A 21,006-nucleotide genomic window follows, 5' to 3' on the forward strand; every position below is an offset into this window, starting at 1 on the left:
AGTGACGGGCTGTCACGGACTCCTGGCCCCGTGCGTGATGTCCCCGGGGGGAACCCCCTTCAGTGCGACAGCCCTTCTCGGGGGTCCGCTCTCCCTCGGGGGTCCAGCCCCTCCGCCTCCTGGAGCCGCACCTCTCGGAGCCCTAGCCTGGACTCCCCCACACTCCGTCACAACTGGTGGCAGAGGTGGGATGTACTGCACCCCGTGAACGGCGCTTCCTGCAGTAAGTGACTGGGGAACAGTAAAACGAAGGGGGATTGACGGGGACCAGGCGTGCTGAAGAGTCAGAGAGAGACGGTTCCAGGGGGCGGTTAACCCCTGGGAGTGTGTGACCAGAGAGAAGGACTTTTGCAGTAACAGGGTCCCCCGGGGGATTGCAGCGAGCGGTCCCAGGGGCGGAGGAGTCAGCAGCTCGACCCTGGCAAAGAGGTGGTGACCTCAAGAAGGACTGGCACACGAGGGGCTTTTCCTGGAAACCGTGGAAAGCTGCCCGGCCTGCGAGTGGCCAGCCGGGAGATGTACGCTAAACGCCTGAAGAGCGACCTGGTGGAGCTGTGCAGGCAGAGGGGGCTCCGCCGGGAGGATCCCCTGCTGGCTGCTGGGGTCAGGGTGCCCTCGGTATTCGCTGGGCTTCCCCCAACCCCTCCCCCAGGCATAGGTAGGAAGGGTTTCAGTTTGAGGCTGGGGGGGAGTCCAGGCCCTGCACCCCTCTTCCTGGGATTCACTGAGACTCTCAGCCAGCCAGTAAAACAGAAGGTTTATTGGACAACAGGAACACCGTCCAAAACAGAGCTTGTGGGTACACCCAGGACCCCTCAGTCAAGTCCTTCTGGGGGAGCAGGGAGCTTAGACCCCAGCCCTGGGGTTCCCTGCGTTCCTCCACCCAGCCCCAAACTGAAACTAAACCCCCCCAGCAGGCCCCCTCCTGCAGCCTGTGTCCACATTCCTGGGCAGAGGTGTTACCTCCCCCTCCCCCTCCTGGCTCAGGTAACAGGCTCTCAGGTCTCCCGTCCCCAGGGCACATTCCCAGGTCAACACTCCCCCCTCCCTGCTGCGTCACATCCTCACAGGGCCCTTCCCCCCTGCAAGGTGAGAGCTGAAGGGTTGGAGAACAAAGGAATCCGGTGACCTCCTGGCCCGGGAAAGGGACAAAGCCCAGGGGAGGAGGGGCTGGAGGGAGTTTCAGTTTGGGGCTGGCTGGGACATGGAGTGAAGGGCAGACGGGGTTGTCTGGCTCACTGCCCCCAAAATGGACCCAGCTGAGGGGTCCTGTTATCTGCACCTGCAAGCTCTGTGTTGGACCATGTTCCTGTCGTCTAATAAACCTTCTGTTTTACTGGCTGGCTGAGAGTCACGTCTGACTGCGGAGTTGGGGGGCAGGACCCTCTGGCTTCCCCAGGACCCCGCCTGGGCGGACTCACTGTGGGAAGCGCACGGAGGGGCAGAGGATGCTGAATGCTCTGAGGTCAGACCCAGGAAGGTGGAAGCCGGGTGAGCTGTGTGTCCTGCAGACAGGCTGCTCACAGAGAGGAGACTCCCCAGAGCCCTGCCTGGCTTCATGGGGAGCAGTTCCAGAGCATCGCCCGGGGACCCCGTGACAACTGGTGGCAGGGGTGGGATGTACTGCACCCCGTGAACGGCTCTTCCTGCGGTAAGTGACTGGGGAGCAGTAAAACGAAGGGGGATTGACGAAGATGTGTAAACAGTAAAACGAAGGTGTGCTGAAGATTCAGAGAGAGACGGTTTCAGGGTGTGACGATGTGAAGCAGCAGGGAGGGGGGAGTGTTGCCCTGGGAATGTGCCCTGGGGACGGGAGACCTGAGAGCCTGTCACCTGAGCCAGGAGGGGGAGGGGGAGGTAACACCTCTGCCCGGGAATGTGGACGGAGGCTGCAGCAGGGAACCTGCTCGGTGGGTTTAGTTTCAGGTTGGGGCTGGGTGGAGGAACACAGGGAACCCCAGGGCTGGGGTCTAAGCTCCCTGCTCCCCCAGAAGGACTTGACTGAGGGGTCCTGGGTGTCCCCACAAGCTCTGTTTTGGACTGTGTTCCTGTTGTCCAATAAACCTTCTGTTTTACTGGCTGGCTGAGAGTCTCAGTGAATCCCAGGAAGAGGGGTGCAGGGCCTGGACTCCCCCACACTCCGTGACAACTGGTGGCAGCGGTGGGATCTACTGCACCCCGTGAACGGCGCTTCCTGCAGTAAGTGACTGGGGAACAGTAAAACGAAGGGGGATTGACGAAGATGTGTAAACAGTAAAACGAAGGTGTGCTGAAGATTCAGAGAGAGACGGTTTCAGGGGGCGGTTAACCCCTGGGAGTGTGTGACCAGAGAGAAGGACTTTTGCAGTAACAGGGTCCCCCGGGGGATTGCAGCGAGCGGTCCCAGGGGCGGAGGAGTCTGCAGCTCGACCCTGGCAAAGAGGTGGTGACCTCAAGAAGGACTGGCACACGAGGGGCTTTTCCTGGAAACCGTGGAAAGCTGCCCGGCCTGCGAGTGGCCAGCAGGGAGATGTACGCTAAACGCCTTAAGAGCGACCTGGTGGAGCTGTGCAGGCAGAGGGGGCTGCACATCGGGAGGTCCACCAAGGAACAGCTGATTGCCCAGTTGGAAGAGAGGGATCGCTTGGACGACCCGATCCCTGTCCCTGAGGGAAGCTGCCCGGCGGACCCAGCGTGGGCCCTGGGGCCTGACCAGGCTGGGAGGGGTCAGACTGCTGCCCAGGACACCCCGAGACCCTTCCTACCTATGCCTGAGGGAGGGGTTGTGGGAAGCCCGGCAAATACCGAGGGCCCCCTGACCCCAGCAGCCAGCAGGGGATCCTCCCGGCGGAGCTCCCCATCCCTGGAGCGGATGCGGCTGGAATGGGAGAGGGAGAGGAAAATGAGGGAGCTGGAGGATCATGAAAAACAACGTCAACATGAGGAGAAACAACGTCAACATGAGCAGGAGGAGAAGGAGAGGGAGCGTCAGGAGAAGGAGAAACAACGTCAACATGAGCAGGAGGAGAAGGAGAGGGAGCGTCAGGAGAAGGAGAAACAAAGACAGCATGAACTGGAGCTGGCCAGGATGAGGAGCAGTGGGGCCCCGGCTATGGTGAGTGAGGGGGGACCCAAGGCTGCAAGGAGCTTTGATAAGTGCCTCCTGGCCCAGCGGAAGGAGGGGGAGGACATAGATAGCTTCCTGACGGCCTTTGAGAATGCCTGCGAGATGCACAGGGTTGACCCTGCAGACAGGCTCCAGTTCCTCACCCCCTTACTGGACCCCAAAGCCGTGGAGGTGTACAGCCGAATGCCAGGGGCAGAGGCAGGGGACTATGAACTGTTCAAACAGGCCCTGCTCCGTGAGTTTGGGCTGACCCCCGAGATGTACCGGAGAAGGTTCCGGAGTCAGCGTAAAACGCCTGAGGTCACCTACCTACAACTGGTCAACCGGATGCAGGGATATGCCCGCAAGTGGACAGCTGGGGCCCAAGCTAAAGAGGACCTGCTTGACCTGATCGTACTGGAGCACCTGTATGAACAGTGCCCTTCCGACCTGAGGCTGTGGCTGGTGGACAAAAAGCTCGCGAACCCCCAGCACGCAGGGCAGCTGGCCGACGAGTTTGTGAACAGTCGGTCAGGGGGTAGCCGGGAGGAGTCCCAAAAGAACAGGCCCCCCCCGATGCAGAGAGAGAGTCACCATGGGGCCTCCCAGCGGGGAAATAGGGAGAACCCCCTCCCAAGGGGAACGCCTGGTGTTGGGCCCCTCCGACCCGCTCGAGGGGACCAACGTGACCTGAGCTGCTATCACTGTGGCCAGAGAGGCCACGTACGGGCCCAGTGCCCCGGGCTCAGGGACAAACTGAGCAGACCCAACCTACCCAGGGTTAACTGGGTAGGGACTCAGCTGGACGAGGGGCAGGCGACCCAGGAAAGGGGGGCTACCAGTTTACCACCTGCTCAGGAGGGAAGAGTACCCCCGGCCAGCCCCGCCAGAGGGCTGGAGGCTCTGGACTCAGGGTGCTCAGTTTACAGGGTGGGCGCGGGGCTGTCCCTCCGGAGAGAGTGCCTTGTTCCCCTGGAGGTGGATGGGAGGAAGGTCAATGGATACTGGGATACGGGGGCGGAGGTGACGCTGGCCCGGCCCGAGGTGGTGGCCCCAGATCGGGTGGTGCCCAACACCTACCTGACCCTGATGGGGGTGGGCGGGACCCCATTTAAGGTGCCCGTGGCAAGGGTACACCTGAAATGGGGGGCCAAGGAGGGCCCCAAGGATGTGGGGGTACACCACCATTTGCCCACTGAAGTTTTGATGGGGGGAGACCTAGAGGACTGGCCAAGCGACCCCCAGACCGCCCTGGTTGTGACCTGTAGCCAGAGCCGGCGAGGGGCCCTGCGACCTGACCCTGGGGAGGGTACCACACTGGAGGCGCGAGACCCTACTCGGGTGGGGAGGGAGCGCCGAGGGGCACGGCTCAGAGAGGCTGAGGCCTCAGACCTGGCCACGGAGGGGGAACCGGGCCCCATCCCTTCCCCAGCCGCTGAGTTCCAGGCCGAGTTGAGGAAATATCCCTCCTTGCGGAAGCTCAGGGACCTGGCCGACCTCAGTGTGGGACGGACCATGAGGAGAGGCTGCCAGGAGAGGTTCCTGTGGGAGAAGGGGTTCCTGTACCGAGAATGGGCTCCCCCAGGGGAAGGGGAGTCCTGTGGGATCAGGAGGCAGCTGGTGGTCCCCCAGAAGTACCGCCGCAAGCTCCTGTCCCTGGCCCATGACATCCCCCTCGCAGGGCACCAGGGAATCCGGCGCACCCGGCAGAGGTTGCTACAGAACTTTTACTGGCCCGGGGTCTTTACCACCGTCCAGCAGTATTGCCGATCCTGTGACCCCTGTCAGAGGGTGGGGACGGCCCGGGACAAGGGGAAAACGGCCTTGAGACCTTTGCCCATCATAGAGGAGCCTTTCCAGAAGGTGGCCATGGACATCGTGGGGCCTCTCAGCAAGACGACCCGGTCGGGGAAGAAATACATTCTGGTGGTGGTAGATTTCGCCACCCGCTACCCCGAGGCAGTGCCCTTAGCTTCCATTGAAGCAGACACCGTGGCAGATGCGCTCCTGACCATTTTCAGCCGAGTGGGGTTCCCCAGGGAAGTCTTGACAGACCAAGGCTCCAACTTCATGTGGGCCCTGCTCCGGTGCTTGTGGGAGAAATGTGGGGTCCGGCACGACTGGGCCTCAGCGTATCACCCCCAGTCCAATGGGCTGGTGGAGAGGTTTAACGGGACGCTAAAGATGATGCTGAAAACCTTTATGAACCAGCACCCGCAGGATTGGGACAAGTACTTACCTCACCTGCTGTTCGCGTACAGGGAGGTGCCCCAGGAGTCTACCGGATTTTCGCCTTTCGAACTGTTATATGGAAGGAGGGTGAGGGGCCCCCTGGACCTGATGAGAGACGAGTGGGAGGGGAAGGCCACTCCCGATGGAGAGTCAGTGGTGGAGTATGTCCTGACCTTCCGAGAGAGACTGGCTGAACTCATGGGCCTGGCCAGGGAGAATCTGGCCAGAGCCCAGAGGAAGCAGAAGGTCTGGTATGACCGCACGGCGCGGGCCCGGGCCTACGCCACCGGGGACCAGGTGATGGTTCTCATCCCCGTGAGAAAGAACAAACTACAGGCCGCCTGGGAGGCAAGCTGAGGTCAGGGGGGTGCTGCATCCGCACCGACAGCTGTTTTCCAACCAGCCTGGACGCACTAATCTGACTGTCCACCGGGTGCAGACAGGGTCGCACCCGCCGATAAGATGCTCCCCCTTCCGAGTCACAGGGAAAACCGCTCAGGACCTGGAAAGAGAGGTCCGGGACATGCTGGCTTTGGGGGTGATCCAGCCATCGGCCAGCCCTTGGGCCTCGCCCGTGGTGCTGGTCCCCAAAAAGGATGGGTCAGTCCGGTTCTGTGTGGACTATCGGAACTCAATGCCATCACTGTATCGGATGCCTACCCCATGCCCAGGCCGGACGAGCTCCTAGACAAGCTGGGAGGAGCTCGGTACCTTACCACCATGGACCTTACAAAGGGCTACTGGCAAGTGCCGCTGGATGCAGATGCCCGGCTGAAATCGGCCTTTATCACCCCTCCTGGGCTCTATGAGTTCCTGACCCTGCCTTTCGGCCTCAAGGGAGCGCCGGCCACCTTCCAGCGCCTGGTGGACCAGCTCCTGAGGGGGATGGAGAGTTTTGCCGTGGCGTATATTGACGACATCTGTGTCTTTAGCCAGACCTGGGAGGACCACGTGTCCCAGGTTAGACAAGTGCTGGACCGACTCCAGGGGGCTGGGCTGACTGTCAAAGCGGAGAAGTGCAAGGTGGGGATGGCTGAAGTATCTTACCTGGGCCATCGGGTGGGGAGCGGCCGCCTAAAGCCGGAACCAGCCAAGGTGGAGGTGATCAGAGACTGGCCCGCTCCCCACACCAAAAAGCAGGTCCAAGCCTTTATTGGGATGGCAGGATACTACCGAAGATTTGTGCCCCACTTTAGCGCCATAGCCACCCCCATCACTGAGCTATGCAAGAAGGGGAAGCCAGACAAGGTGGTCTGGACCGAGCAGTGCCAGGGGGCTTTCCGGGCGCTGAAGGAGGCTCTGGTCCGTGGCCCAGTTCTGGCAAACCCAGACTTTGACAAGCCCTTTGTGGTGTTCACCGACGCCTCCGACACGGGACTGGGGGCGGTGTTAATGCAGGAGGATGAAAAGGGGGAGAGACACCCCATCGTGGACCTGAGCAAGAAGTTGCTGCCCCGGGAGCAACACTATGCGGCCATCGAGAAGGAGTGCCTGGCCATGGTGTGGGCCCTCAAGAAACTAGAGCCCTATCTCTTCGGGCGACACTTCACCGTCTACACCGACCACTCTCCCCTGACCCGGCTGCACCAGATGAAAGGAGCCAACGCCAAGCTCCTGAGGTGGAGCCTGCTCCTGCAGGATTACGACATGGACGTGGTCCACGTGAAGGGAAGTGCCAACCTGATAGCGGATGCGCTGTCCCGGAGAGGGGGCCCCGAACTTCCCCAGGTCACTGGTCACAGTGACCCCGCTCAGTTCAGTCTCGAAGGGGGGAGAGATGTGATGATGTGACGCAGCAGGGAGGGGGGAGTGTTGACCTGGGAATGTGCCCTGGGGACGGGAGACCTGAGAGCCTGTCACCTGAGCCAGGAGGGGGAGGGGGAGGTAACACCTCTGCCCGGGAATGTGGACGGAGGCTGCAGCAGGGAACCTGCTGGGTGGGTTTAGTTTCAGGTTGGGGCTGGGTGGAGGAACACAGGGAACCCCAGGGCTGGGGTCTAAGCTCCCTGCTCCCCCAGAAGGACTTGACTGAGGGGTCCTGGGTGTACCCACAAGCTCTGTTTTGGACTGTGTTCCTGTTGTCCAATAAACCTTCTGTTTTACTGGCTGGCTGAGAGTCTCAGTGAATCCCAGGAAGAGGGGTGCAGGGCCTGGACTCCCCCACACTCCGTGACACAGGGGGCGGTTAACCCCTGGGAGTGTGTGACCAGTGAGAAGGACTGTGCAGTAATGGGGTCCCCCTGGGGACTGCGGTGAGCAGTCTCAGGGGTGGAGGAGCCTGCGGCTTGGCCCTGGGAGAGAGAAGGACTTTTGCAGTAACAGGGTCCCCCGGGGGATTGCAGCGAGCAGTCCAAGGGGCGGAGGAGTCTGCGGCTCGACCCTGGCAAAGAGGGGGTGACCTCGAGAAGGGCTGGCACACTAGGGGTTCTCCCTGGAAACCGTGGGGAGCACACAGGCCTGTGAGTCCACAACAACTTGGGAAGAGCGGAGTGATGGCCTGTCACCGTCTCCTTAAGAAGGACATTGTAACCCTGTGCAGAAAGAGAGGGTTGAGCATTGGAAAGTTCACCAAAGCACAGTTCATCGTGCAGCTGGAGGAGGATGACCGCTCTAAGGGACAGATTCCTGACCCCAAATGGGGCGATAGCAGGATCTGGGAGCAGCTGGAGTGGGAGCCAGGCAGCGCCAAGACTCCTGTCCCCGACTAGACGAGGGTCTTCACGATCGGGTTCCCCATCCGGGGATCGGAGACGGACGGGATTGGAGCTGAGTCCGAGAGAGCAAGAGGACGGTGAGAGACAGCGAGAGCCCGAGAAAGAGCTGCAGAAGCAGCAGCAGCATGAACTGGCGGTGGGGAGCGGAGAGGCCTAGGGGACCTCCCAGGGGTGAGTGGGGATAGACCCCGGGGGCCCAGTTCCGCAGGGAACCTCGAGACTAAATCGCTGCCCCTGGTTAAGGAGAGGAGGGATGTGGATGCCACCTCACTGCCTTTGAGCAGGCTGGAGATTTGAACCAGGGGGACCCTGCGGAAAAGTCCCGGTGTCTAGCTCCCTTCCTGGGTCCCAAGGCCATAGACTCCATCAGCCCGATGGGTGGGGAGGTGGACGGGCTCCCACTCCTGGTCCCAACCGATATGTCTGTGTGGAGTTTCCTGGGGTCAGGCCTCTCGGACCACCAGTGGGAGCGAAAGGGGATGGTCAATGGGGAGACATTCCTGGGGTGGCGAGACCCTGGGACAGAGAGAACTGTTGTCAGGCCCTGGGTGGTGCAGCCTCAGATGCTGAGGGGCTGTGTGAGCTGGGTGAGGGTCCCAGGGATGAAGCCCCTTGCCCTGCCTGTGGCCTAGATCCCTGTGCAGACCCAGGAGGGGTCGGGCTGGCTCGTCGCTGGGGTTCTCCAGGATATCAGCTGTGAGACCCTGTTGTGGGGGGACTGTGTCTCTTTGGGGCATGATCCAGGCCCTGCTCCTGTAACGGCCGAGGGTTTGAATTTGAATCCAGGGAACCAATCGGCGGAGAGGGAAATGGTCAGTGAAAATGCAGATGACCTGGCTGGCAGCAGGGAGGAGCCGCTAGGCTCAGGCTACCTGCCTGCCTGTAACCAGCCCCCTGGGGCTGGGTGGGACAGAGAGATGCTCCCTGCGCCCTTGCACTCCGGAGAGGGGGCTCAGGCTGGCTCTGATGCAGTGAGGAAAGCAGCGAGCTCGCTGCCTACCCCACTGGGACAGCAAGGGCAGCGCTGAGCACAGTGGGAGCTGAGACCCCAGCTGAGTGGGGGGAGACACAGGCAGGGCAGGGGATCTGTGGGGAGTGGCAAGGTGTTGGTAAGGAAAGTCTGGAGGAGCCTAGGCAGCCTTGTGAGCTGATGGCTGTGTCTAGTCAGCAGGGTGGGAAGGCGAGGAGAGTGGAAGATGAGAGTCCCTGGACCTTACCTGTTAGCTGGGTGGAGAATTGGGACAGGGAAGGAAACGTGCCTGTGTCTGTCAGGGGTATTGACTTGCCTATGGAGGGAGCTACCCTGATCTCCAAGCAGTTGTCTGTGACCAGCCTTGTGTGCTGGGGCCAGGGGAATGAGATCCCAAGCTGTGTGTCTGGGAAAGGAGAAAGTGTGTCCGGCTCTTCTTTCTCTGTGGAGCGGACAGAAGGGGCCTTTCAGCCTGTGAAGGTTGAGGGTCGTGCAGTTGTCTCAGAGCTGGTTCTGGATTCATCTAAAGCCCAGGAAGGGAAGGGTCCTAAGTTTGTGTCTGCTCGGGAGAATGGTCCTGTAACTAGGTCGCATCCAGTTAGTGTCTATGTAAAATCCCAGAGCCCAGACAATTCTGGTGCTTGTATTTTGCCTGTTGCTAGTGTGTGGTTGGGAAAGGGTGCAGCAACTCTGTCTAATCAGGGTGAGATCCTAGCCAGGGCACAAGGAGAGCATGAAGGTGTGTGATTGTGTTACCTACTGAGGGTGTGGAAACCTGTCGCAAGAAGGAAAAGATTCCTGGACTTGTGTGTGGCAAAGGGAAGGAGAATGCTTCTGACCTTTTATCTAGGAAGTCTGTCAGTTTGCCTGAAAGGGGATTGTGTAGGAATCCGCCGGATGGGCCAGAGGTAATTCTGGATGTGAGAGAGACCCAGAAAGGGTCTGTTGTTGCTCAGGAACGTGTTCCTCTAGAGCAAGCCCTAGGTAAAGAGGGTAAGAGCAGAATTTCTGGGAGGGGTGAATTGTTGCATAGAAAGGCCCTAGGGAAAGGAATCCTTAGGGAGTCTTTGCAAGCAGTTTACTGCCACTGAAGGGTGTGAAAGTGATTTAATCAAGAAAGTTTCAGTTCCTAACAGCCAGAAATTTTCTGTTGTGAATGGATCCACTGACTTTCCTGTTGAAGGATTCAGTGTGGAGAGCTTTGAGAAGGTCTCAGATGGAGTGAAAGCTGTTCAGAAAGTTAAACAGTCCTATAACCCAGTGGCTGTGTTTGGCCAGCTTGTTGGGGAGACAAGGTTGTGGAGAAAGGGATGTCTCCATGCTGGTTCTGTAAGTGAACAGTATGTTGCCCAGGTCAAGATGGGGGCTCTTAACCAAGAGAGCCCGAATTGCAGCCCTCCAGACTGGAGAGCTGGGAGAAGACCCGATCCCAGTTTGACCCCCTGGGGTTTTGGGGTGGCCAAAGGGCACAGGCCGCAGAAACCTTCCCACATGCAGCCTGCGAGTGCTATCGACCACCCCCGACCTAAGGGAGGGCGTGAAACTGGAAGGGCCTGGTGTAACTCCTACCAAGGAATGGGAGAGATGCTGGGGCATCCATGGGAACGTTGGTGGCTTCGAACTTCCCCAGGTCACCGGGTAAAGTGACCCCGCTCCGTTCGATGTTGTCACGGAGTCCCCGGGCGATGCTCTGGAACTGCTCCCCATGAAGCCAGTCAGGACTCTGGGGCAGTCTCCTCTCTGTGGGAGCAGCCTGTCTGCAGGACACACAGCTCCCCCGGCTCCACGTTCCTGGGTCTGACCTCGGAGCCTTCAACCTCCTCTGCCCCTCCGTGCACTTCCCACAGCGAGTCCGTCCAGGCGGGGTCCTGGGGCAGCCAGAGGGTCCTGCCCCCCAACTCCGCAGCCAGACGTGACTCTCAGCCAGCCAGTAAAACAGAAGGTTTATTAGACGACAGGAACATGGTCTAACACAGAGCTTGTAGGTGCAGAGAACAGGACCCCTCAGCTGGGTCCATTTTCGGGGGCAGTGAGCCAGACAACCACGTCTGCCCTTCACTCCATGTCCCAGCCAGCCCCAAACTGAAACTCCCTCCAGCCCCTCCTCCTCTGGGCTTTGTTCCTTTCCGGGGCAGGAGGGCACCGGATTCCTTTGTTCTCAAACCCTGTAGCTCTCACCTGGCAGGGGGGAAGGGCCCAGGCCATCAGTGGCCAGGAAACAGGGTGTCGCCATTTATGTTCACTGGCCCTTTGCTCTGCGACAATTACACCCCCTTATCCCACCCCCTAGAGGCTTAAGAACTGCATAGGGGAAACTGAGGCACCCCTACAGTATTCAGAGGAAACATTAAGAACAGTCCCGCTTCGTCACAGGGGGGAGGGGTCTGACAGAGCACCCGGCCATACCCCCCCCAGCTGAACAGCAAATGGGGGAGGGGTCTGACAGAGCCCCCGGCCATACCCCCCCCCCAGCTGAACAGCGAATGGGGGAGGGGTCTGACAGAGCACCCGGCCATACCCCCCCCAGCTGAACAGCGAATGGGGGAGGGGTCTGACAGAGCACCCGGCCATACCCCCCCCCAGCTGAACAGCGAATGGGGGAGGGGTCTGACAGAGCACCCGGCCATACCCCCCCGCAGCTGAACAGCGAATGGGGGAGGGGTCTGACAGAGCACCCGGCCATACCCCCCCCCAGCTGAACAGAGAATGGGGGAGGGGTCTGACAGAGCACCCGGCCATAACCCCCCCCCAGCTGAACAGCGAATGGGGGAGGGGTCTGACAGAGCACCCGGCCATACCCCCCCCAGCTGAACAGCGAATGGGGGAGGGGTCTGACAGAGCACCCGGCCATACCCCCCCGCAGCTGAACAGCGAATGGGGGAGGGGTCTGACAGAGCACCCGGCCATACCCCCCCCCAGCTGAACAGCGAATGGGGGAGGGGTCTGACAGAGCACCCGGCCATACCCCCCCCCAGCTGAACAGCGAATGGGGGAGGGGTCTGACAGAGCCCCCGGCCATACCCCCCCCCAGCTGAACAGCGAATGGGGGAGGGGTCTGACAGAGCCCCCGGCCATACCCCCCCCCAGCTGAACAGCGAATGGGGGAGGGGTCTGACAGAGCACCCGGCCATACCCCCCCCCAGCTGAACAGCGAATGGGGGAGGGGTCTGACAGAGCACCCGGCCATACCCCCCCCCAGCTGAACAGCGAATGGGGGAGGGGTCTGACAGAGCCCCCGGCCATACCCCCCCCCAGCTGAACAGCGAATGGGGGAGGGGTCTGACAGAGCCCCCGGCCATACCCCCCCCCAGCTGAACAGAGAATGGGGGAGGGGTCTGACAGAGCACCCGGCCATACCCCCCCCAGCTGAACAGCGAATGGGGGAGGGGTCTGACAGAGCACCCGGCCATACCCCCCCCAGCTGAACAGCGAATGGGGGAGGGGTCTGACAGAGCACCCGGCCATACCCCCCCGCAGCTGAACAGCGAATGGGGGAGGGGTCTGACAGAGCACCCGGCCATACCCCCCCCCCAGCTGAACAGCGAATGGGGGAGGGGTCTGACAGAGCACCCGGCCATACCCCCCCCAGCTGAACAGCAAATGGGGGAGGGGTCTGACAGAGCCCCCGGCCATACCCCCCCCCAGCTGAACAGCGAACGGGGGAGGGGTCTGAGGGACAAGCAGAGCGCCCGGGACGGGGACGTGGGCTGTTTCACGCCGTGGTCAGAGCAGGAGCCGGTATCAGGAATTGCACCCCAGGATAAACCCGGGGCCGGCAATAGGAGCCGGGGCTCGGGGTGGGGTCACCACGCAGGCCCAGGCACGATCACAGCCACCAACCTACTACTGCTGCCGGGGTGAACTGCTGTCTGCTGAGTCTTCCCACCAGCCAGGCGCCGGAGCCCGTCAGGGGCCAGCTGCGCTCGTTAGGCGGCTCAGTGCCAGACCGGCCCTGGTCCCGGACGCCCAGGGGCAGGGGTGCTTTGCAGGCAGCTCCCTGCCTCCGCCCTTTCCCTGCTCTTGTCGGATGAAGATTTTTGGGGTGGGGTTTTGCTCCAAAGGCGTGAACTGCAGCCTGCCCCGGGCTGCCTGGACCTTGCCCTGCCGGCCTGTGACCCTGCCCCGAGGGGCCGTGCCGGGGTGGGGCTCAGCCTGGGCGCAGCAGGGCCCGGCCGGGCACAGCCAATGCCAGGGACACTTGTCGCGAGCGACAGGTTCGTTCTCGGCTGGCTACGCGGAGCGCGATGGTGAAGCTGAGCGTGTGAGACGCACAGAGACTGTCTGAGTTTTATTAACGCCGCGATCGGGGCGAGCAAAGTCACAGAACTGGGCAGACAAGCATCGAAGCAGGATCCGCACCACGAACGCTCACAGGTCCGCAGGCCGTGGGTTCCCCTTCTGGGGAGAAAAGCGCTCAGGGCGTCACCGCCCTGCCGGCCCGAGATCCCCCTGAGAGCCGGGTTTGGTTCCCCACCTGTGGTTATGTCTTGGCCACGTGCCCACGTTTGCCGTTCCTGGGGCTTGGACAATGGTCAGCGTTTGCACGGCTGGAGGGCTCCCTGCGGCGCAGGTGAGGGGTCTGGCTGCGTAAAGCTCTGGCCGGGTTGCCAGTCCACCCCAAGCCCTGGCCCCAGGCTCCTCACTCAAGCTAGGGTTTCTTAGCGCTCACGTGGCCCTGTGCTGACGTGGCCACCCGGCCTCCTCCAGCAACACCCGGCTGCAGGTCCCTGCGAAGCCCATTGCAAAGGGATCTTGCCCTCCCTTCCCGTCCTCCTACCTGCAGAGCGGACTTCGTTTTATTTGCGCGGATTTAACAAGCAGGGGCTGGGGCAGGGGGGCAGGCAGGAGCCTCTGGACGCTGGGGAAATATTTGCACGGCAGCGTTAATTTTATTGCACGAATTTAAGAAGCAGCTGACCTCGTTCTAAGATGTAAATGATCATTCAGCAGATCACCTGAGCTGGGGCAGGGGGCAAAGGCGAACGTGTGTGTGCCCGAGGGTGCCAGGCAGGGAGGAGCAGGGCCCAGCCGGCCCCAGGCGACGCCTGGCCCGAGCGCTGGCTCCCAGCAGAGGGGTCTGTGGGGATCAGGGAGGGGTCCCAGCCCAGTAACTGCAGCTGCACAGGGTGTGCAGAGAGACGGCGTGGCTGCTGGCCTGAGCGCTGAGCAGAGAGAAAACCACACCCCGCCCACGCACCGGACGCAGCGAGGGGCCGGGGACACGGGGGCGAGAGGGGACACAGGCCGTGTCCCTGCAGAGAGCTCCTGCCGCGGCCGGCAGCTCAGTCGCTCCCCGGAGCAGCAAGGGCAGGAACTGGCTGCTGGGAGGCGGGCGCGCGGGGTGCCCACGGGCCGAGGGGGGCCCTGGAGGCAGGGACAGTGCTGCGGGATGGAGAGCCACGGTGCTGCGGGCCGCGGTGGATCCTCCTATCGGCTCCGCGAGGAGATCGCCTCCCGGGCCCGCTGGAACGTCTGACGCAGGGGGTCCCAGATCCGCTCCGTCGCCTGCTCCACCATCTCCTCCACCATCTGTGCACCGGCCGTGGGGGGAGAGCAGCGTTAGTGCCCAGAGGGAGAGACGTGGGTCGCAGCTCAGGGCCCTGTCTCCACAGGGGCCAGGCCCCTCGGCGGTCTAGGGCTGCTTACAGGTGCTGACTCCAGCCCGGGGTGTCTCTCTGGACAAGGTGCTACGAACAAACTCCTGGGGGTCGCTTCTGCCCGTGTGTGAGGGTGATGCCCCCCCCGCACCCCATAATATCACTGGGGCAGGCCCCGTTTTTCCTGTGCCTTCCCGGGAATGTCTCTCAGGCACCCGAAAGGTCCCAGCTCTTCGCCCCGCGCAGGAGCCTCTGGCCCTACCAGCGCCTGGTCGGGACGAGGCTGCACGGAGCGAAACGGGCTCTGGGCTCACCCCAACCCCCTGCCGTCCCTGCGAACGAGGGGTGAGGGGAGGACGTGTCAGACCCAGCGCAGACAGGGCCAGAGGGGTCCGTGTTAGCCAGGGGCCCGATGCTGGGGCCAGTGCTGGGCGCTCGCTGAGCAAACTCAGCCCTCACCTTCCTCGGCCGGCTGCCGGTGTCGCAGCAGAGCCAGCCCCCCATGGCCATGGCCAGCAGCAGTGACCCTCGCAGCATCCACAGCATGACCCTGAGCCCCATCTCCAGGCCGCCAGCTGTTGGGGACGCACACGTCAGAGAGACCTCCCAGTCGCTGCCCTCCCTGCTCCCCGGCGCGACCCCACCACCACGCCCCGCGACTGCCAATCCCCCGGGGGACCCCAGCGCCCACCGACTCCCGGGTTCTCCGGCCCCCGACCCCAGCTCCGGGGGTATCACACGGACACACGCTCGGACTCCCCAGGGACCTGCCTGCCCCAGTGGGAGCCACCCCCGGGGGTGCGGGACCCTCTGGCTTCCCCAGGACCCCGCCTGGGCAGACTCGCTGTGGGAAGCGCCTGGAGGGGCAGAGGAGGCTGAAGGCTCCGAGGTCAGACCCAGGAAGGTGGAGCCGGGTGAGCTGTGTGTCCTGCAGACAGGCTGCTCCCCGAGAGGAGACTCCCCCAGAGTCCTGCCCGGCTTTGTGGGGAGCAGGTCAGAGCATCGCCCGGGGACGCCGTGACACCGGCCCAGCCCAGGATCGTTCCGTGGGGACGGAGCGGGGAGGGCGAGGGGTAATGGGACAGGGGATTCCCAGCTGCAGCCCAGGACCCGTCCCCCAGCAGAGCCTGGGCTGTGAGCCCGGAGAACCGACCCCTGAGAATGACGGAGGGGAACAAGCTGCCCTGCTGGCTGGACGGGGCTGGACGTGGTGGGGCTGATACCGCAGTGAGGGGCACCCAGGCCAGGGCAACCTGGCGGCCTCACCTCTGAAGGTGATCCGGAAGTCGGCCTGGCGGGACTGGTTCAGCACGGGGTGCCGTGCCCGGCAGGAGAAGAGCGCCCCCAGATCCTGCTCCGTGGGGGTGAAGCTGTAGACGCTCACCAGGCTGAAGGTCTCGTCCTGGTGCCCGCGGCGCGCGGCAGAGACGAAGGAGGCGTTTAGCTCCCGCCCGTCCCGGAGCCAGGACACTGCGACGTCCTGGGGGTAAAACCCCCGCACGCAGCACACCAGGGCGCTGTCCTCCTCCCTCCGCACCACGGGGCTGGGCACCTCGACCCGCGGCAGCGCTGGGGGAGACAGAGACGGGGAGTCCAGAGAGCCCGGCAGGGGGGTCTTCCAGGGCAGACTCATGCCCACCCCGCCTGCTAACCATCACCCCAGCCACGCCCTGCCCACGCCCTGCTGACCCCCTGCCCTGGCACCCGCAGACCCTGACCCTGGCCGAGGCTCTGGGGCTGGGGCCGCGCCTGGGCCCCCCGCTCTGCCAGAGACCCGGCCCCAGCTCCCCGGGCAGCGGGAATACGACCCTGGGAGGCCCCTGGGCTTGCGCCCCTACCTGCAACTTGCACCTGGACCTTCCCCTCCCCGCGCTGCCCGGCGTAGCGGACGGAGCAGCGGTAGGGGCCCTGGTCGGCCAGCCTGACGCCGGGCAGGAGCAGCGAGGCCTGGGCGTGGCCCTGCTGCTGGGAGAACAGGATGGGGCCCGCCCGGGTGCTGATGGAGATGCCGTCCAGCTCCGCCACTCTCTGGTCCCGGAAGTACCAGCTGACCAGCAGCGCCTGGTCCCTCACCCCACCGCGCGGGGCCGCGGGGAAGCTGCACGTCAGGAGCACGTCGGAGCCCAGGAGCGCCGTCACCGGGGAGGGGTCGGTGGAGACGGGCAAAGCGCCGGCTGGGGGGGAAGAACGACACAGATCCAGGGTCCTGGGGGGGGGGAAGGGCCCGTGTCCCATTCCCCCCACAGCCCACCAGCCCCCTGCCCTGGGGCGGGATTGGAGCCAGCGTCCCCAGAGGGGAAAGGCCCCCGTCCCATTCCCCGCCCCATCCCCCACCCCCTGACCCAGCCAGTCCCCTGCCCTGGGGCGGGATTGGAGCTGGTGCCCCCCAGAGGGGAAAGGCCCCCATCCGAGTCCCTGCCCCCCCCCCCCGTCCCAAGCCAGCCACGACCAGCTGTTTTTTCAAATGAGCCCCCCGTGGTTTTGGGATCCGGACCCCTCACACCCGGGCATCGGCCGGGGCAGATGGGGGTCCAGAGAGGCAGCCCCCCCAATTCCCTCCATAGTCACCAGCGCTCCCCAGCCCTAGGAGCAGCACGATCCCCACGGCCATGGTGGTGAGGCTGGACTGAGCCTCCCCTGCTTCCTGGGGCTGCGTCATTCCCCCGCCGGCTTAAAATACACCCGGCAGAGGTGTGTGTGTCTCAGAATAGCACCCCCCGACCCCCCCGCGTGCGAACCACAGAGTCCTGCTCGCAGCCAGGCGGTGTCAGGCTGAAAGGGGCCCCGAGGATGCTTTGGGTTACAGCCCCCCAACGCGTGGGGGGATCAACCCTGGCCCCACACACTCTCCCCTCCCCTTTGCAGCCCCACGGAGGGTCGGGCAGTGGACAGGGAGCCAGGACTCCTGGGTCCAGTTCCCACCTCTGCCACCAATGGTCTGTGTGACCTGGGCCAAATCCCTTCCTCCCTCTGCGCCTCTGTCGCCCCTGGCCCTGGGCGTGTTGGGCCCCAGGGGTTGCTGAGCTGGCTCCGTGGGGCGCTCAGAGCCCAGCCCATGCCAGCCACCACGCCGTGGGGGACGCGGGAGCCGTTACTCCGAGGTGCGGCGACTCCTCCTTGTGCTGTGAACGTCCGGCTGTGGGCGGCCTAACCTAAGCGGCCAGGGCTGCCTCGGACAGGCCTGTAACACCCCTCCCCAGCCACAGCTGCTTCTGCCTGGCCGGGCGCAGAGCATGGCAGATGGCAGCAGCCCGGCTCGGTGTCCAAGGCTCACCCAGGCCCCGGGCACCGGGACAGCCGCCAAGGTGCCGGCGGGGGAGCAGATTGTCCGGCACCTGCAGAGCCCTCAGTGGGAACACGCCGTCGCTGCCTTTGTGGCTGAGGTCCCAGCTGTCGGCGGGGGGAAGCAGCAGGCTGCCTCGGTTTCCCTCTCATCCCTCGCGTGGCACAGCGCCGTACGAGTCCTCCAGGGACCCTGCTTGCGGTTAGCTCCTGGCAAGGGCGCTGGCCGGGGATCCGGACTCCCCAGCCACACGCGCTCGGGGCTGGGCAGTGGCACCGGGTCGGCCCCTTCGCTCAGGGCCCGCCCGGGAGGCAGGCCCTCCGGAATATGGCCAGGTACAGGAAGGCCCCCGGCCGGGTCCCCCGGCTGCCCCGCCAGCCCTGGGGGGCTGTTGATGCAGCGGGGGTGGCCCCAGATCTCCTCCAGCAGCTGCTTGGCATCGAGGGCACCGTCCAGCCTGGTGAAGTAGGTGTGCAGCTTCTCGCCGGCCTGCGCCTCGCCCGCCCCCACCTCCCACAGGCAGGGCCGCATGGAGACCACCCCGTCCGGCACCGTGCCAGCAAGGACCCCCTCCGCCGGCCCCAGCCCCGCCAGGAGCTCCCGGGCCCGCCCCGGGAAGCAGGCCGGGGGGATCTGGCTCATGGCCTGGCACTGCGCCAGGTAGCCCGGGTACTGGCCCATCAGCTGGGAAAAGTCGTCCTTGAGGAACTGCACCAGCTCGTCCGCCGGCGCCCCCCGGGGGCGGAAGTGGGCAGCGATGCCACGCAGCAGGGCCTCCGTGTGCCCGGCGGGCTCCCCCGGCCGGCTGCCCCGCCGGGCGTAGGTCACCAGGAAGACGATGCCGGCCGGGCCGCTCCTGACGCAGCGGGGGTGGGTGCCACAGAACCGGCCCAGCAGGTGCCTCACGGTGCAGAGCCCGGCCCCCAGCCCCCGGCCCCGGCCGGCAGTAGTAGGTGCGGGTTTTCTCGTAGCCAGCGGCCCTGCGGTGCCAGGCCCGGCACCACGGCCCGGCCTCCCAGAGACAGTGCGTCAGCGCCCGGGTGCAGCCGATGCAGACCCAGCAGCCGGGGTCCCCGGAGACCTCCTGGAGCCGGGCCTCCAGCCCGCATCCGCCGGCACTGAGCGAACCGGGCGTGGAAACCGTGAACCACGGCCAGGAACTCCTGGGCCAGCTTCTCCCGCAGGGCCGCGGCCGGGGTCCCCGCGGGGCTGCCGGCCTCCAGCGCCCCCCTGATGGCCAGCAGATCTGCGTTCAGGGTCCGCAGCGCCTCCGCCATAGCCGCACCGGGCTGCTGCTCACGCCCCGGGACGGTGCCCTGAGGGGGGACGCAGAGAGCAGGGTCAGCGCCTGCAGCCGGAGCCAACCCCCTGGACCAGCCAGCTACGGAGCGGGCCGAGGCTAACGGAGACGGCTTCTGGGGGAGGTCCCCAGCGATCACCCCCTGCCCCACATCTCACCTCGGGGAAGGCTGCAGGGGATAGACAGGCCTCCCTAATGCACTGCGGGGTAGGGGGACTGCTGCTATCCCCACTGCACAGCTGGGGAAACCGAGGCTGGGAGATCAGCCCAAGGCGCTGCAGCAAATCACTGGAAGACTGAGGAGAGAACCCAGGAGTCCTGGCTCCCAGCGCCCCCCCCTCCCCCCGCTGCAACCACCAGACTCCACCCCCTCCCAGCCCCCCTGCTCTAACCACCAAACCCCACCCCCTCCCAGAGTCGGGAACCCAGGAGTCCTCGCTCCCAGCGCCCCCCCCTCCCCCCGCTGCAACCACCAGACTCCACCCCCTCCCAGCCCCCCTGCTCTAACCACCAAACCCCACCCCCTCCCAGAGTCGGGAACCCAGGAGTCCTGGCTCCCAGCCCCCCTCCGCTGCAACCGCCAGACTCCATCCCCTCCCAGACCCCCTGCTCTAACCACCAAACCCCACCCCCTCCCAGAGTCGGGAACCCAGGAGTCCTGGCTCCCAGCCCCCCTCCGCTGCAACCGCCAGACTCCACCCGCTCCCAGCCCCCCTGCTCTAACCACCAGCCCCCACTCCCCTCCCAGAGCCAGGAAAGAACCCAGGAGTCCTGGCTCCCAGCCCCCCTCCGCTGCAACGCCAGACTCCACCCGCTCCCAGCCCCCCTGCTCTAACCACCAGCCCCCACTCCCCTCCCAGAGCCAGGAAAGAACCCAGGCGTCCTGGCTCCCAGCCCCGCTCCGCTGCAACCGCCAGACTCCATCCCCTCCCAGACCCCCTGCTCTAACCACCAGCCCCCACTCCCCTCCCAGAGCCGGGAACCCAGGAGTCCTGGCTCCCAGACCCCCTGCTCTAACCACCAAACCCCACCCCCTCCCAGAGCCGGGAAAGAACCCAGGCGTCCTGGCTCGTTTCTCTGCCTTAGCCCCAGACTCTAGTTTCTGCGCAGCCAGAAGCGCCGCAGCCCCTGAGCGCAGGGACCCCAGCCCGCCCCCCCGTACTGAGCCCCCCCTCCCCGACCCGCTGCTCGCCCCCCCCGCCACTGACCTCGGGAGGGGGGGCTGTGAGCTGCAGGGCCGAGCTGCCCCCCCCCGGACAGGGCGCAGCGAAAGCGAAAGCTGGAGAATTGCGCAATGTTTGCGCCTCCCCTCGCTGCTGGCAGCTCCAGCCCCGCCCGGCCCCGGGGGGGGGCAGCTCGGAGCCATTGGCAGTGGACCCCCCCGGGCCCCCGCAGCCCCCGCGCCCGCAGCCACGGCCGGACCCCCCCCGCCCGGTGTGAGGGCAGCTGCGCCTCCGGGCAGGGCTGTGTCCGCTCCCCTGCGGGGGGGCCCTTCGCCCGGCGCTGGGGGGTGGGGTCGGGCCGGCCGGCTGGGGGTGACCCCCGGGGAGACCCCGCACCCACTGCAGCGCTGCCTTCGTCTGGCTCCACGTCCAGGCCGGGGGGTCCAGGGCCGCGGGGACGGTGCCAGCACGGCAACCCCTGGGGTGCCAACCTCCTGGGCGACCCCACAGAGACCCCCCCCCCCGCTCTCCCTGGCCTGCTCTGTCCATGCCCTCCTCCCAGCCGGGTATGGGGCAGCAGCTCCCCGCCCCCCTGTGGGCATGGGGGCCGTCGCTCCCTGAGGGCTCCCGCAGGCGGCGCTGCCCGGGGCAGGGTGCAAAGG

At 64.7% G+C, this 21,006-nt stretch overlaps 3 protein-coding genes across 3 annotated transcripts in view; all 3 read right to left on the bottom strand.

Annotated features, from left to right (window-relative positions):
- Positions 1-19: 19 nt before the first annotated feature.
- LOC122466143 (CD276 antigen-like) overlaps positions 20-21,006 on the bottom strand; it is a 99,578-nt gene continuing 78,591 nt past the window's right edge. The window contains exon 7 of the transcript XR_006291451.1: positions 20-131. The gene's annotated coding sequence lies outside the window, so the exon portion shown is untranslated. The remainder of the gene's footprint in view (positions 132-21,006) is intronic.
- Positions 14,297-16,893, bottom strand: LOC114022561 (tapasin-related protein). Its single transcript, XM_037898851.2, has 4 exons — positions 16,437-16,893; positions 15,865-16,167; positions 15,058-15,173; positions 14,297-14,530 (listed from the first exon to the last, which is right to left on the bottom strand). The coding sequence occupies exons 1-4, from the start codon at positions 16,831-16,833 to the stop codon at positions 14,429-14,431; spliced, it is 918 nt and encodes a 305-aa protein (XP_037754779.2). The 5' UTR covers positions 16,834-16,893; the 3' UTR covers positions 14,297-14,428.
- Positions 17,032-20,502, bottom strand: LOC119566299. The gene is made up of 4 exons (XM_043548273.1): positions 20,390-20,502; positions 19,340-19,477; positions 18,826-19,197; positions 17,032-18,730 (listed from the first exon to the last, which is right to left on the bottom strand). Exons 3-4 carry the CDS (start codon positions 19,156-19,158, stop codon positions 17,945-17,947), a joined length of 1,119 nt encoding a protein of 372 aa, XP_043404208.1. The 5' UTR covers positions 19,159-19,197; positions 19,340-19,477; positions 20,390-20,502; the 3' UTR covers positions 17,032-17,944.

This window comes from Chelonia mydas, chromosome 6, assembly GCF_015237465.2.
Source record: "Chelonia mydas isolate rCheMyd1 chromosome 6, rCheMyd1.pri.v2, whole genome shotgun sequence".
Taxonomy (NCBI): Eukaryota; Metazoa; Chordata; order Testudines; family Cheloniidae; genus Chelonia; species Chelonia mydas.

Excerpts from the sequence above, each read along its gene's own strand:
- LOC114022561 (XM_037898851.2), bottom strand. The coding sequence starts at position 16,833 with ATGGGACACGGGCCCTTCCCCCCCCCCAGGACCCTGGATCTGTGTCGT. Across the intron at positions 15,174-15,864 it reads CTTCCGGATCACCTTCAGAG|CTGGCGGCCTGGAGATGGGG; the intron begins GTGAGGCCGCCA and ends CGTCCCCAACAG. Across the intron at positions 14,531-15,057 it reads CCGGCAGCCGGCCGAGGAAG|ATGGTGGAGGAGATGGTGGA; the intron begins GTGAGGGCTGAG and ends GCCGGTGCACAG.
- LOC119566299 (XM_043548273.1), bottom strand. The coding sequence starts at position 19,158 with ATGGCGGAGGCGCTGCGGACCCTGAACGCAGATCTGCTGGCCATCAGG. Across the intron at positions 18,731-18,825 it reads AAAACCCGCACCTACTACTG|CCGGCCGGCATCGTCTTCCT; the intron begins CCGGCCGGGGCC and ends GTCAGGAGCGGC.